General features: G+C 40.5%; 1 protein-coding gene and 1 pseudogene across 1 annotated transcript in view; one reads left to right on the top strand and one right to left on the bottom strand.

The window, feature by feature from the left end:
* Positions 1-1,426: 1,426 nt before the first annotated feature.
* Positions 1,427-3,657, top strand: LOC123249661 (annotated as a pseudogene).
* Positions 3,658-7,989: 4,332 nt separating this feature from the next.
* Positions 7,990-17,188, bottom strand: part of LOC123250263 (zinc finger protein OZF-like) — a 32,948-nt gene continuing 23,749 nt past the window's right edge. Inside the window, exon 7 of the mRNA XM_044679276.1 lies at positions 7,990-8,135. Coding sequence (XP_044535211.1) covers positions 7,990-8,135 — 146 coding nt within the window. The remainder of the gene's footprint in view (positions 8,136-17,188) is intronic.

Here is a 17,188-nt window from a genome sequence, read left to right as displayed (position 1 = left end):
AATGCATGTTATGTGTATCTTTATACCCAGGCTATGTGTTATGCTTGTCAAAAGCGAAGATTCACACAAGCAACACATAAGGTGTAGAGCGAGTCAGTCAGATGGAGGAGAAATACACGGCTAGGACGAACTCTTGGAAGAACCAGATATGCCCTCCTTAGTTAAGTTTTACCAATGATGCTCAGCACTGGATATGCAGAGCACTTGGAATTCCAGTCAGTGCCACGAAAATACCAGGCGGTGTAATAAGGAGGAGGACTAGTGAACACGATAAGGAGGTTTATCCCAAGAGCTCATACCTTAGCCCAGGAGTACACGGTTTTATTAGTACACTTAACAGGCCAGTTTTCTTCTTTGTCATTTGGGGAAAGTAAGACCTCTTCTGATCATACTCATAAGGGCAGGGATCGGAAGAGAATAATAAGTATTTTTACAGAGATGACTATTCAGCAAAGGGCTTTACAAATATGTCATTTCATTCTCATAACAATGGTACAAGGTAGGCTGTATTATGATCCCCATTTTCTCAAAAGTTAAGCGAAATGCCCCGTGGCCACCTCTCTAATAAATGTCTGTGGCCTTTATTTTCTCTGAAAACGGGTAACTGCAGATGTCTATTGATAGAGAAGGAAACGGAATAGTGTTGAACGGTGCCTAGGCAAGCGATCGAGTAAAGGAGGAAATGATAGGCCTTAAGGAGGCTGCAAAGTCTCACAGTGATACTCTGGACCTGGAGTCAGAAAGATTTCTAGTCTCGGACATTAGCTGTATGACTTCAGACAAGTAACTTAACCTCAGTTTCCCTCAGTATACTGTAGTATATAGCCAAAGCTAGAAAAAACTATATGACCCCAATTCTGTATACTACAATACTCATCTATATAAATAACAGCAACTATCCCCCAGGGTTGTTATGAGGATCAAATGAGATAAGAATTATAAAACACTTAAGTGACTACCCCATCATAGGCGCAGGATATATGTTAGCTATACTTCTTGTTATTGCTACATCGTTTTGTTGTTGATTGGCATCATTTTCCATTTGTCACTAATCTATAATTTCTTTTTTGCATCCGAGGGGCTGTTAATTGGAATTTGGGAAATGCCATTTAAAAGTATATATATATATATATTTTCTATGGACACGTGGGGACCTTAAAAACTACATTTCCCATGGTCCAACGGGTTTCCTATTTTGGATGATGTATTCAAGGTGAAGGACTGTTTTAAATAGGGGGAAGTGACTTTGAACTTTCTCTTTAGCTACCTGAGCGCGCAAAGGTACGAAAGGTAAAATGGCTAAGGCAGGAGTTTGATACTTACAGGCGCGTAGTCTAATGATTTTATCTCTATCAGCATGGCTTTAATTAAAATACTAATTTATATTATTATATCAGTCTTTATTATTTTTAATCATAACAGGGCAATGGCAGCCAATAATTGAGAAGAGAAAGAGGGAGATCTTAATGTTTTGGACTATATTTTAACTAAAGAACATGAATAGGATGACAAATTATATATACCTGAAATTGAACAAGATTAAAAGGAAGAAAAGGCTCCAACAAGAAAATGTGACCAAATAGAAACTTCTGAAAGCAAGAGTCAAAAATCTTTTGGACATTCAAGACAATTGACTCCAAAGCCACCTAGCTTATCTATTAGTGATAACAAAAGAATAATTAGTACAAAAGGAAAGCCAGTAACAGTGTATACAAGTAAAAATTACTAGAGGTCTGAAAGATCTGAAGGAAAAAACATTTATCAAGTGGCAGTTCTGGAGAGCCATATAAAAGTCAACCTGAAAAGATTTCAGTCAGGAAAAGGGATCTAGAAAGAAGGACTGAGTCTTCCACACCAGATGGTTCCCAGAGAATTAGGCAGGATGTTGATAGGTGGCACAGCAGATCAAACCTTTCTTCTAAAGAAGAAGAAAGCTCTGAAGAATATGACCATGAGACTGGCAGCAGGGACTTTTCCAAAGAGTATGGAAACTGCAGAAGGAATGAGGAAGAAAGAATGGAAGAAGAGGAAGAGTGGGATGATGAAAGAAAAGATGAAGATGTTAGAGGGGAGGAGGATGAGCAAGATGAGAGAGACCAAAAAGAATATGATATATATGTATATATTCACATATGATACTTGAAGTGAAGCCAATGACTCTTTTTCTGAGACTGTATTTTTCACAGAAGAGTCAGTCACATCTGGTTCTAGCACAGATGGATCAGATGAGAAAAAGGAAGGAAGGAAGAGAGCCAGGGACATAGCTTCCATTGTTTTTCATAGAAGTACAAGTTTTGAATCAGCATCATTTATAGGTTCAGAAAAGAAGCACAAGAAAATATCATCTTCTGTTCATGCTGATCAAAAAGATCAAACAAGGAGACTTAAATATATTCTTTGGGATGCAAGATTCTTCCTTATGAAGAGTAGCAACCATGAAAACATCTCTCTTGCTAAAGCCAAGGGTGTGTGGTCAACACTTGCAGTAATGAAAAAAAATTGAATGCTGCATTCAGATCTGCAAGAAATGTTATTGTGATATTTTCCATGAGAGAAAGTAGAAAGTTTGATGGCTTTGCAAGACTCTCTTCAGAGTCCCACCATGGAGGATCTCCTATACATTGGGTTCTACCTGAAGGTTTGAATCCTAAAATGCTTGGAGGTGTCTTTAAAATTGACTGGATTTGCAGGCATGAATTTCCCTTCACCAAATCTGTTCACCTTACCAATTCTTTGAATGAACATAAGCCAGTTAAAATTGGATATGATGGACAGAAAGTTGACCTTGAATGTGGAACCTGGCTTTGTCTTCTATTTCCCCCTGATGAAAGTGTTGATTTGCATCAGGTCATTCATAAAACGCATCACAAGAGAAGAATGCATTTACAGTTTCGTTCAAGAGGATGTCCATCCCAACGAGAGCCAGTCCAGGATGTGAGAAGGCATCAGTCAGAAGATTATGTTATTCACAACTGCAGAAAGAAACTAAGGATTGACTATGCCCCTAGGTTTCATCAGAGACCAAGGCACACAAAGTTTGATCCACAGTATCAAGAAGCAGACAGAAGATTTTCAGGAGTTCCCAGAGATGCTTTCTTAAACGGGTCCTATGATGATTATTTAATAGAGACCACCATCACCAAGGCAGGGAATGTCCCCTTATCTAGGAATAGAACAGTCTTCATATCATCCTTACTATCAGAATCATGCTCTTCCTTTTCAAGACTCTTATTCAGGACATCAACCAGTACCACCACATGAAGCAAGGTACAGAGAAAATCAAGTATGTGATTATGATATGTGGGTAGATGACTTCCTTCGTAAAACACAAGCTATTCTTAGTGGTTGAAGAAGTAGATCCTGTGAAAGAGATAGAGATAGAAAACGTGATAGTTCCAGATATATCAGAAGAGATAGGGAGAAGGATCAATGGAAGAAGAGGAGAAGAGAGGGGAAGAGAGAGGAGAAGAAAGGATAAGGGAAGAGAGAGGAGAGGAGAGGGGAAGAGAAGGGAGGAGGGAAGGGGAAGAGAGGAGGAGAGGAGAGAGGAGAGGAGAGGAGAGGGGGAAGGAAAGGGAAGAGAGAAGAAGGGAAAATAAAAGGAGATTATGTGATTAGGACAGAGAATGAAGGGAGAGAGGAAGATAGAGAAGATAATGTATCTTAAAGCACTGGTTGTTTAAAAGCAACAAAAGAAATTCTTGTATTTTTATGTGTTTGTTTATAAAAAAAATACATTTTCAAATGTCTACTTAAAGTTCATTGTATAAAAGGATTTATTTTAACTCTCTTTGTTCCAAACATACGTATAAGATCTAGAAAAACTCAAATCAGCCAAAAAGAGACATACCAAGTTGATGCTTGAATTGGCCTTTTTCTGGGGGTCAAATGGAAAAACCAACAGTGTAGATGTTAATTAATTCTCCATAAGTGTTCATCTACTTCTATAGTGTCTTCAGGTTTTAAATTTTTTTTTTGGATAATGATGGAAAACACCCAGAATATTTCAATTTGATGTTTTCCTACAAGTAGTTAGTTGCACAAGGTTCAATGAAAATAATGCTGCTTCAAAAATATGAAATTTTAAAGTCTGATGGGGTTTGACTTTATGGCAATATTGTAGCAGTCTCTTGGTTTAATTTTCTTTGTCTTTTTCACACTCTGTAAATTCTCACTTTTAAAATTTTTTTAAGTCTTCAATGACTAAAGCAATATTAAGAAGCCATTATTGATATCTAATTATTAAACTTTTTAGAGAGAATCTTCCTATGTTTAGTAGAATTTTGTTCAATGCTTTGTTTAACATTGTTTGTTATATATTGGCTTATAATATGAAAACCTGCATGTATAGCAGCAGAAGAAATTCCTATAGTATATGTTGTTAACATTTTTATTTCTTTTTTGTTTCTTTGTTTTTAGTTTAAAAATAAATTGTAAAAGATTGACAAAAATTATAATTTTCATCTCAATTATATATTTTTGGTCCCCTTTCCTAGAATTAAAATGATTAAATGCTCAACATTGGTCTTAGGCAAGATCTTGTTAAATCTTTTTTTGTAAAGATATTTTATCAATTACATGTAATAATTTTCTGCATAAATTTTCCGAAGTTATACGTTCCAAATAAGTTCCCTCTCTCTATTTCCTCCTCCTTCCTAGAGTTGGCCAGCAATTTGATCTGGGTTATACATGTATTATCATGCAAAACATCCCTCCATATTGTTCATTTTTGTAAGAGAATACTCATAAAAAAAACAAAACCCCAAAATAAAAACTCAGAGTGAAAAATCATATACTTTGATCTCCACTCCTACTTTCTGGGAGAAAGGGCATACAAAGTTTCAGTAAAAGAAATCCAGATTTTCCACCAGAAAGTACAATACCTGGACCATGAACCCTAGTATATGAAAAAAGGAAGGCTATTTTGTCTATCTCTTCCCTAGGGGCAAAGAAACAACTTAGGACCTTCCTAGCTATGGCAGGATCTGGATCCCTTACTTTGGTATAATTGCCAAGCCACTGTACAAATCAACTACAGGCCCTGATTCCCAACCTCTGCACTGAGGACCCAATCAACATGACCGCCTTTAATACCTTAAAGGCCAAGCTCACATCTACCCACCCCAGTACTAGCACTATCCAACCTTGACAAACCTTTCTATTTGTGGATAATAAAAGGGGACATGCTTTGGGGGGCCTCTTACAGACTTTGGAACCCAATACCTCCCTATAGTCTACTTTTCTAAGCTAGACACCATAGCTCAGGGGTGGCTCACCTGCTTTCAAGCAGTTGTAGCCACCACCATGAAGGTGGAGGAAGCCTACAAACTACCTCTTCAGCAGCCTCTTGAGGTTCAGATCCCTCCATCTGGTTCAGAGTTGTTGTCTGACATAATTGTCAAAGGGATTGCAATACCCTCCTTAGTGGGGACTGCATAATTATTATAGGGATTGTATAATTATTTTAAAAAATCCAAAACTTAATGAACTGTTTGAAGAAGACCCCATGAAAATGCCTGAAGAAAACCTCCACAGCATCAGAAGATCCAGCATGAATTTTGGAGCATGATTGATTAAATTGTGGGGGGTTGAACGAATTTATTCTGAATGTAAACTCTTATGCCAAAGGGTTTAATATAAATAAATAGTAATTTATTTAATATTTAAAAATTGATAATCAACATAAATAAACAAATAAACAAACAAATAAATAAACCCCCTGATTAGTTTATTGTCAATGTGCCTAGCAACATTAGTTTGCTCTCTCTCTTTCATTTCCTTCTTATCTCTAACTATTATAGTTTCTGATTATGTAAAATGATTCATGGGGAAACTAGTCTTCCAAAGAATCACAGGGGGGGATGGGGGCAGCTGGGTAGCTCAGTGGAGTGAGAGTCAGGCCTAGAGACAGGAGGTCCTAGGTTCAAACCCGGCCTCAGCCACTTCCCAGCTGTGTGACCCTGGGCAAGTCACTTGACCCCCCATTGCCCACCCTTACCAATCTTCCACCTACGAGACAATACACTGAAGTACAAGGGTTTAAAAAATAAAAAAAAAATCACAGGGGGAATTGTGAAAGGGAATTCTTTGTTCTCTTTGTCTATTCTGAGTTTACACTTGTGAAAAGGGAATCCTTTATTCTCTTTGCCTAGTTGGAGTTGACACTTTGGCTAAAGTTAACTTAAGTACCCCTACTTAGTACCTCAAAAGATTGAAGACAGGATTAACTGTCCTTTGTCTACTTTTTAAATTGAATCAACAAATGACTGAACACCCTACTTAGTGCTAGGTGAGAAGCCAGCAAGATACTTAGAGAGCTCCACCCTTTTTTTAATCTCAATCAGTCAGGAATTTGTGAATTCTTTTAAGAGTTCACACAAGAGTTCACATCTTCAGAAACTGTTCAATCAGGAAACTGTGAACCTTTCTGAGGAGAGACTGACCTTCAGAAGGTGAGAAGTTGATCCCATAGACACTGCCCCCTGGGGAGTGCTAGACAATTTGGAAACTGTGGATCGGCCCCCTGTGAAGAGGAGAGGAGACAAGAAGTCACCATAAAAACAAGCCGGAACTTCCTCAGAGAGGAGGGTCTTTGAGAAAATAGTCTGAAGAGATTGTCTTCTGGAGATAGTCTTCTAACTGGGTAGAGTCTTTGAGGGAGCTTTGCTGGAGACTGTAGTTTGAATTGTGGGCTTGGAGCTTGGCTTCAACTTATACTCTGACTCCTGGACTACTTCATGTGGTGAGTGAAAGGCTGACTACTTTCCTAGTTTCCTAAGAGACAAGCTTCTATCTTAGAGGAGGCCTCATGGTTACTCACCACCAGCCTTCCTGGTTGAGAGCTAATTAATTTCTGCCTGGATTAAGATAGGATAGATAACTTTTCTACCCCCTTCACATTCCTCTACTTTATTGTTTCCTCTCCATTTTATAAATAGATTTCTGAATGGTTGGATCAGTTCACAACTCCACCAGCAATGCATTAAGTTTTGCCACATCCCCTCCAACATTCATTACTCTCCCCTGCTATCATTTTAGCCAATCTGCTAGATGTGAGGTGATACCTCAGAGTTGTTTTGTTTTGCATTTTTCTAATTATTAGAGATTTAGAATACCTTCTCATGTGCTTATTGATAGTTTTGATTTCTTTATCTGAAAATTTCCTATTCATATCCCTTGCCCATTTATCAATTGGGGAATGGTTTGATTTTTTTATACAATTGATTTAGTTCCTTGTATATTTGAATAATTAGACGGGTGATTCCCAAAGTGGGCGCTACCGCCCCCTGGTGGGTACTGCAATGATCCAGGGAGCAGTGATGGCCACAGGTGCATTTATCTTTCCTATTAATTGCTATTAAAATTAAAACAAATTAATTTCCAGGAGCACTAAGTAATTTTTTTTCTGGAAAGGGGGTGGTAGGCCAAAAAAGTTTGGGAATCACTGAATTAGAATTTTGTACCCTGGACTTTATCCCCCAGAAGTCCTTCAGTATTTTCCAGAATTCCTTTTAATCTCTCCACCATGTTGCATGGTCACAAATTGTTTATAACTCTGTAACTCCTCTCTCTCGTGCTCTTCTTTTGCAACTGGAGTTGGATTAGATAGTTTNTTTGTACAAAAACTTTTTAATTTAATGTAATCACAATTATTTATTTTCCATTTTGTAATTTTTTCTAACTCTTGCTTGGTTTTAAAATCTTTCCTTTCCCAGAGATCTAACAAGTACACTATTCTGTGTTCACCTAATTTACTTATAGTTTCCTTCTTCATATTCAAGTCATTCACCCACTCTGAATTTATCTTGGTATAGGGTGTGAAATGTTGATCTAAATCTAATCTCTCTCATATTGTTTTCCAATTTTCCCAGCAGTTTTTGTCGAATTGTGTATTTTTGCCCCAAAAGTTGGGCTCTTTGGGTCTATCATACACTGTCTTGCTGACGTCACTTACCCCAAGTCTATTCCACTGATCCTCCCTTCTGTCTCTTAGCCAGTACCATATTTTATACACAGGGTACCATATGTAAGGAGAGGCAGCTCCTTACCACTAAGGACTCCCCCATGAAATACAAGTCCAAAATCATGCAGCTCCTCCAGGAAGTAACCCGACCACTTGAGGTAATCGTCATGTACTATAAAGGACATTAAAAGGGGAAGTATGGAGAGGTAAAAGAAAATAGAAAAGCAGACGCCACTGCAAAATATGCAGCCAGAGGGACCACTATCTTGACCCCTTCCCCCACTATCCCACTTCCCCCAGCTTCTTCTTTCAACCACAGGGGAATTACATCCCAGCTACACTCAAGATGAACTTAAAAAGGGCTAAAAAGGAAGGCATTAGGGAAAAGGAAGGAGGTGGCTGACTTTAGTAACTTACAGGATAACTCCTTATTCTGGAAGGTTTCCAATGAAAACTAGTAATGGGACTTCACCAGGCCACTCAGGCTGCCAAGCTTTATCAGAAATAGGCCCCTTTTATGGGGAAAAAGGTGAGGGATACAATTAAAAAGATGTGCAGGAGCTGTGATGCCTGTGCACAGACCAACTCAGAAGGTCTAAAACCACTTCCCCTTCTAAAACCATTTCAGAGATGGATCTCCCTCCCAGGGGAAGACTGACAAATTGACTTTACTCACCTACCACTCCAAAGAGGCCTCAAAATTCTGTTGGTCTTGATAGACATATTCAGAGGATGGGTGGAAGCATTCTATTGCTGATCTGAAAGAGCCCAGGAAGTGGGAAAGACTCTCCTGAAGGAAATCATTCCCAGGTTTGGCCTCCCATATTCATTCTAGAGCAGTGATTCCCAAAGTGGGCACTACCGCCCCCTGGTGGATGCTACAGCGATCCAGGAAGACAGTGATGGCCACAGGTGCATTTATCTTTCCTATTAATTGCTATTAAAATAAAAAAAATTAATTTCCAGGGGGCTAAGTAATATTTTTTCTGGAAAGGGAGGCAGTAGGCCAAAAAAGTTTGGGAACCACTGATCTAGAGTAACAATGGGCCAGCCTTTATCTCACAGGTAACCCAACAAGTAGCCAGGGCTTTGCTACTTGCACTCTGCCTGGCATCCCCAGCCATCAGGGAAATTAGAGAGCATGAACCACATTCTCAAGACAATTATTACTAAAATATGCTGAGAGACCAGGATGGATTGAGTTCTGGCAATTCTGAGGGGCCATATCACCTTGCCCCACTCTTTCGGGAGCAAATATGGGCTTAAGTCCTCTTATGACCTACTTTATGAAACTCACCTACAGGAGACACTTCCTTCCTGTAGACATCCTGGTAGAACTAGAGCAACCATTTTGTTCAACAGGTAAGAGTTACCCATTCAGTATTGTACTAATATGGGTATATGCTTCTGCCCAAGTCTGACTCTGGGGTATCTGATGCAGAGACCCCACCTCCAAAGCCAAGGGACCTGGCTCACCAAAAAACCTGGAGACTGGAGGGCTCAGTCAGTCAATTCCATCCTAAGTGGAAGGGCCCCTTCCGGATCATCCAGGCTATCCCAACTGCTATGAAGCTGGAGGGGCAGCTGTCATGGACACACATTTCCTGTATTAAACATTTCCTTCCTCCAGGTTCCAAGAACAACATGAAGACACCCAGCTACTACTGTGAACCTGTGGGGGACTTTGAATTCTTGTTTAAGAAGGAAAAAAGAACACCTGAAAAACCAGTTACTTCCCTCTGAAATGTTTGCTTATATCAGACTAATTGCTTTCTTTTCCCAGGCTAAATATGCAGTGCATTTGGCCCCTTCTTCTATTATTTGTATCCCTATAAACTGCTAGAATACCACAATGGACCCAAAATTCCGTCTTCCAGCTCTCCAGGTCTATGGCTCATGGAGAGTATTTTAGCAACTGTTCATTCCAGTCACAGATGGTAGCTACTGAATGACAAGCACACTCTGACAGTTGGACACCACTGCTGCCACCTTCCATTATACCTAGAAGCCATGTGATGACCCCCACTCCACCAATAATACAGAACCCTCTGCCCATCCCTGATCCTGTGCCCCTATTCAGCAGGAAGTAGTTCCAGAAGACTGATTTTTCCCCAATCCAGGTTCTGGGCCCTATGTTATTTGAAGGGAGAAATCATGTGGGTTGCCATGCAGGTGGTTTGGTATATGGACATTGACAGGTTGCTATAAGGATGTAGGCAGATTTTGGGGGGGTATTTAATTGATTAATTTAGAATATTTTTCCATAGTTACATGAATCATGTTCTTTTCCTCCCCTCCATCCACCCCCCTTCTGTAGCCAGTGAGCAATTCCACTGGTTTTACATGTGTCATTGATCAAGACCTATTTCCACATTATTGATATTTGCACGAGGGTGATCGTTTAGAGTCAATAAGGATGTGGGCAGATTGACCTGCTGAAATGGATCACCTGGAAGCATGCTGAGTAGTTGCCCCTACAGAGGGAACTTCAGCTGGGCTGAGAGTGGGTCAGGGACCCTATAGGGCTTCCCAAGCTCCAAGTCTGGTTTAAGATGATTGGTGGCAGAATGGCTTGGGGTAGCCAAAACTGGTGTGGCCCCATTGCCTACCCACTGTGTCACCAGCACATGGCGTCTCTCCCAGTGCCAGAGGGCCTCCACAAATGGCACTCCATGGATGACATATCTAAGTGGGCTCAAAGCAGAGACTGTCTATAGCCACAGATGCCACAGTCAGTCAGTGAGCACAAGAGGCTGGGCTGGAATCCCCTCTGCCTCCCCCATCCCCTGCATAGGTATTAGGTTACAGCTGGACCCCTAGAGGCTGACATCCCTGCTCCAGTCAGGAAGGCTGTTTGCACCAGGTGATGTCAAAGTGCCCAACAGCTGGGTGGTGTGTTTGAATTTCCTGGAAACTGCAGAGCTCCACACTTATCTGCCTAGCTGTCACTAGGAAATCTGGCAAATTCCAATAGGTTTCTTCTCAGGAAGCAGTCCTGGTGGGAGCCCCCCAGAGGGGCAGTTGCCAGAGCCATGCCCCTGGTACTCCCTGGAAAAGGTATCTGCTTCTGACTCCCATGCCTTCTGGAATGTATGCTCTTTCCATAAGAGGAAGAAACTCCCCAAGGGAGTCTTGTACAGAAAATAGCTCAAGATAAAAGTTAGTAGTGGAAAAAAAGTCCAAACTGTGTGTCATGGCCTAAATGCTTTGGAGTCCTATGATTAGAATTATATCATCAAACGATACCACGTTTACAAATGACCACAATCCACTCCTTAGTCTTAAGGACCATTTTGCCACCATTTGGCCATTAGCTAACAGAAGTCACCTGGTAACAATAGTACCTGGTCCCCTAAGAATTTTTCTCACGTGGAAATACTCAACCCATAAAAGCAGAGGAATTGCAGGAACCTGATTATTTCTGCTTCCCTCTGTTGGTAAGTAATCCATCATCTAGGGGTGGAAGAGAGAAAACCTTTTGGTTTTTAGATATAGGTGAAACTGTGAACTAGGATCCTTTGGGCCTGGACAAAGCCACCCACCCACTCCCACATTTCCATTTCAGCCCATCAAAGGGTCTTTGTTTGACATTAACCCTTTCCTTCACTGTGATAGCAGTATTAGGCTTCAAAAGGGGTTGACGCTATCCCAGGTTCCCTCTCCACCTCTAAGACCAGAGCACACCTTGTCCTCTAGCTGAGAATGTTGTTTGTCTCATCCTGAGACTGGTCGATTAAGACTATTAAATAGATCTCACTCAGTCCTCTCTCAATTTAGGCTTCCGTTTTCCTGGATTCTGCCTGGTGGGGTAGGACAGCTGGGTGGGTGGACTTTTTTTTTTTTAAACCCTTACCTTCTGTCTTGGAGCTAATACTATGTATTAGCTCCAAGGCAGAAGAGTGGTAAGGGTAGGCAATGGGGGTCAAGTGACTTGCCCAGGGTCACACAGCTGGGAAGTGTCTGAGGCCAGATTTGAACCTAGGACCTCCCGTCTCTAGGCCTGGTCCTCAATCCACTGAGCTACCCAGCTGCCCCCTGGGTGGACATTTAAAGATTAATATATTTGTGTTTTTATTGCCACCGTTTCTTCAGCAACTTCTATCCAAAATTCTTAGGGAAACAGGTATGTTACCAGGTGACTTAACTAATTATTTTCAGTAAGATGGTCATTAGGACTAAGGAGTGGATTGTGGTCATTGTAAACTTGATACTGCTCGATGCTAAAATTCTAATCATAGGACTCCATATTGTGTCACTTTGACTAAGTGGTCCTAACTTAGGTCCAGATTGGACTTTTTTACTATTAGCTCTGTGTTGACTAATTGATACCTTTGACCTACTGCAGAGATCTGAGCTAGTCCTCTCTACTTTGCCTTAGAGAGTAAACATAAATCCAACCCCTAGTTTGTGATTCCAGTAAAGAAACTCCCCTCCCCAAGTGTCACCCAAGACTGGTCTAGATAAGCAACCCAACAATTAATCTACCAAATCTGGAAGTGATTAGGAATGCCTCCTCCCACAGCTGGCACCAATGACTGGTTTTCTACCAATCCCATTCTTATGGTACATAATAATATCTCCATCTGAACCCCAGCTTTGAGTGTTTCCACTAGCCATCTCCCTCCCTTTCTCCCTGGGTGAGTTTCTTTATGTTGCTATTGTGTGTGTTTTATTTGCCAGCTAGTTGGGACAAAACACTTCAGTTTTCTGAGTACCAGTTTCCTAGAAAGTTCTAGCTGCAGAATTCTAAGAGACTGAACATAACTGGTCTGTCCAAAATCTGGGCATACCCCAGAGGTATTATGGGTTTGGTTCTAGACCACCGGAACATCTCAATAAAGCAAGGCACATGGATTTTTTGGTCTCCAGGTGCATATGGAGGTAATATGTTAAAAATGATGTACATACCTTGATTAAAAATTAGTTTATTGCTAAAAATGCTAATAATCACCTGAGCCTTCAGAAGTCCTAATCTTAATAGTGATGGGAGCTGACTAATTAGGGTGGTGGTTGCTGAAGGCTGGGGCAATTTCTTAAAATAAGACAACAATGACATTTGCCCCATCCATTGATTCTTTCTTTCTCTTGAACACTTAGAGGTCATTGTAGGGTTATTAGTTGACCTAATTTCAATATTGTTGGACCTCAAGGAATAAAGAGGTTTGAAGAGAGGAAGAGAGATGGGATTCTGTGTTGGTGGAACAGTTCCCATGTACACACTACATTTCTAGATTAAATTCGCTATCTTATAAAGATCTCGTTTGTGGCACCCCAAATAATTACAATAGAAACATCAAAGATCATTGAGCAGGGATCACCACAACAGATTTAATAATAAGAAAAAGTTTGAAATATTTTGAGAATTACCCAAATGTGACACAGGGACACTATGTAAAAAAAAAATAGTGCCAATAGATTGTTTGAGGCTGGGTTGCCACAAACCTTCAATTTATTTAAAACCAAACTAAAGCAATATCTGGGAAGCACAATAAAGTGAAGCACAATAAAACAAGATATGCCTGTATTCTGTTTGTGTTCTTTTCCCTCCCTTCCCTTCATTAGATTAGAAGCTCATGGTAGGTGGAGCTTTTGTATTCCTAGCACCCAGTAGGTACTTTATAAATGCTCAGTGATTGACTCTGGGAGCTTAGGGAGGCATTGGGCTCATGACAAGGACCAATAGATAAAAAACATCTCCACTCTTGCCCTCAAGAACCTTTTAGGTTCTCTATATTTATTGACATTGATCAGTTGGCAGCTTCCAGGCTGACCATCTAGGAATAAATCTGAACTCTTTACTTTCCTTTAGCCTCCCTCCCCCTATATCCAATGGTTCACCTTGGTTTGTCCATCTCACTTCTGCAACGAATCTCCAAAACACCCCCTTCTCTCTTCCAACACTGGTCCGTGCAGATGCTCATCCTCTCACATCTGAACTTTGGCCATAGCTGCTAGGGGGTCTACCTGCTTCAAGTCTCTCCCCACTGGAGTCCATCCTCCATTTCGCCACTAAAGCACAGATCTGACTACGTAAACTACAATGGTTCCCTATTGTCTCCAGGCTCAAATACAAAATACTCTGTTTGGCATTTAAAGTCCTTTATAACCCAGCCTTCCTTAGCTTTCCAGTCATCTTACACCTCACCTTCCGTCACATACTCTTCAGTCCAGTAACACTGGTCTCCTCGATATTCTAGGAACAAGACCCTCCATCTCTGGGCTCCAGGCATTTTCTCTGGCTGTCCTCCATGTCTGGAATGCTCTCCCTCTTATCCTCCAAAGTCCCTCCAAATCTCAACTAAGATTTCATCTCCGACAGGAAGCCTTTTCCTACCCTTAATTCTAGTGTCCTCTCTCTTAATTATTTAATATTTTAACCTGTCTATAGCTTGTTTAAATTGTTAGCTTGTCTCCTCCATTAGATCGTAAGCTCCTTGAGAATAGGGACTGTCCTTCACCTCTTTTTTGTATCTGCAACATTTAATACAGTGCTTGACACATAGTAGGTACCTAATAGATTTTTTAAAAATAACCCTTACTCATGAGAAAGAATGCTATCCTCATCCACAGAAAGAACTGTGGGAGTAGAAACACAGAAGAAAAACATTTCCTTGATCACATAGTTCGATGGGGATATGGTTGGGGAAGTATACTCTAAATGATCACTCTATTGCAAATATTAATAATAAGGAAATAAGTCTTGATCAATGTAAAACATGTAAAACCCAGTTGAAGTGCTTGTTGGTTATGGGAGAGGGGAGAGAGGAAGGGAAGGAAAGAATATGACTCAGGAACCATGGAAAAATATTCAAAACCAATTAAATAAATAAATTAATTAAAATAATCCTTACCTTCCTTCTTAGAATCAATACTGTGTGCTTTGGTTCCAATGAAGAAGGGCATGACTTATCCAGGGTCACACAGCTGAATTAGATTAAATGAGGTAGCATTGCACAAAGTCATCAGCCTCACTCTCTCTTCCAGAATCATTTTAGTCTAATGGCAGGACAAAAGTCAGATGGCTGGCAAGTCCAGGATACAGTGGCTTCCATGTCTGACCAAGCTTGAAATTCTGTTGGAACAAGCAGTTTTCCTCTGTCCATTCTACCATGAGAGGTCTTCACATGCTTGTCATAGACATCCCCCTAACTCAGCCATGGGTTTGAGGTCTGTCAGTCATTCACAAACTGTTTTAGCCTGTCTGCCAATACAGTTTCACCAGGGTGTGTTCACTGTGCATGCTACAGCTTCTTAGAGTGAGAATTGGTTATTATTAAATACCAAGAGAATCAAGGTCTATTACTCGCTATAAAAGATGAGAGTTTGGGAATAGAAGGCATAGGAGATACAAGGTCAAAACTTCCACTTCTATTGATCTTTCCTACAATACAAGTAAGGATAGGTTGTTTTGTTTTGTTTCTCTTAAATTTAGGGTTAGAGTCTGAATTCAAGTTAGCACACATGATCCTTTTGCTTCTTCTGTTTTTAGAAGACAACTGTTTTTCTAAAATAATCAAATGAGATAATATTTGTAAGATTTTTAGCATGGGATTCTCAACTGAATTGCCCCCTTTTTAAAAATCCTATATGGTGTTTTCAAAAGTATGGTCCTCATTTAATTTTATTTTTTCATTTTTTATTTGATTAATTAATATAGAATATTTCCCATGGTTCCATGATTCATGTCCTTTCCCTCCCCTCTTCTCCTCCTCCTCCCTCCCCCCTCCCAGAGCTGACAAGTATTTCTACTGGATTTTATATGTATCATTGTTCAAAATTTATTTCCGTATTATTAATATTTGCAATAGAGTGATCATTTAAAGTCAACATCCCCAATCATCTCCCCATCGAACCATATGATCAATCATATGTTTTTCTTCTGTGTTTTTGCTCCCACAGTTCTTTCTCTGGATATGGGATAGCATTCTTTCTCATAAGTCCCTCAGAATTGTCCTGGATAGTGATGGGCAAACTACGGCCTGTGGGCCAGATGTGGCCTCCTGAAATTTTCTATTCAGCCACACGACAATATTCCTAATCTGACAAATACAATGAGTAGGATACAATACAATGAAACTTTGAAAGTGTTGCCTTAGAAACAGACTGACAGATGAGCATTTCCTTTCCTTTGGCCCCCCTCTTTAAAAAGTTTGCCCATTACTGTCCTGGACCATAGCATTGTTGCTAGTAGAGAAGTCCATTCCATTCCATTGTGCCACAACGTATCAGTCTCTGTGTACCATGTTCTCCTGGATCTGCTCCTTTCACTCTGCATCACTTCCCGGAGGTCATTCCAGTTCACATGGAATTCCTCCAGTTCATCATTCCTTTCAGCACAATAATATTCCATCACCAACAGATACCACAATTTGTTCAGCCACTCCCCAATTGAAAGACATCCACTCATTTTTCAATTTTTTGTCATCACAAAGAGCGCAGCTATAAATATTTTTGTTCAAGTCTTTTCCCTTATTATCTCTTTGGGGTGCAATCCCAGCAGTGGTATGGCTGGATCAAAAGGCAGAAGTCTCTGAAAGCCCTTTGGGCATAGTTCCAAATTGCCTTCCAGAATGGTTGGATCAATTGAATTGCCCTTTCAGAGGCCATTTGGTCCTGCTGCTGGGGAGCTGTCCTGAGGAAGTATATGTGTGTGGGGTTATTCTGATTTGACGGACACCTCCAGAAAGAGACAAAATGCCGAAAAAAAAAATAAAGCTAAGGTGAAATCAGACTAAATAGAGAGCAAAAGGCTTTTCATGAGCTAAGCACAGGCCCTTCCTCTTTGGGCCTGAGTCCTTCCCCAATTAAAGGATATCAGAATAGGCATGTTGTCGGGATCATTCCTGCCCCCATGTCTGTGATCCAAGGACTCCTTGGAAACATGCTCACAGGGCTTTCCTCTTAGAGTTGTCTGGAAAAAAATATTCTATCACCTGTAGTATCCCGATGAAAACAGGTGATAGACACCTTTTGCAGTGGGAGATAGATAGATAGATAGCTATTGACTGGAGCAGTCCAGATCACAGACCTGGAAAGTAGGAAGTGACCTTCACTGCCTCCAGGCTGCTTCCTCCACCAAAATGAATCCCTACTGAGACATCCCAAAAAGTGACAGTCCAGCCTCCAAAGATAGGGAACCCACCTCCTTCAGAGGCTGCCCATTCCACACCAGGACAGCTCTAGCTCTTAGGAAATTTTTCCTGACAGCTCAGGTAGTTAGGAGCC

The sequence above is a fragment of the Gracilinanus agilis genome, chromosome 5 (genome assembly GCF_016433145.1).
Source record: "Gracilinanus agilis isolate LMUSP501 chromosome 5, AgileGrace, whole genome shotgun sequence".
Taxonomy (NCBI): domain Eukaryota; kingdom Metazoa; phylum Chordata; class Mammalia; order Didelphimorphia; family Didelphidae; genus Gracilinanus; species Gracilinanus agilis.
The sequence above is the reverse complement of the archived record's forward strand: the minus strand, read 5'-3'. Positions and strand labels throughout refer to the sequence as shown.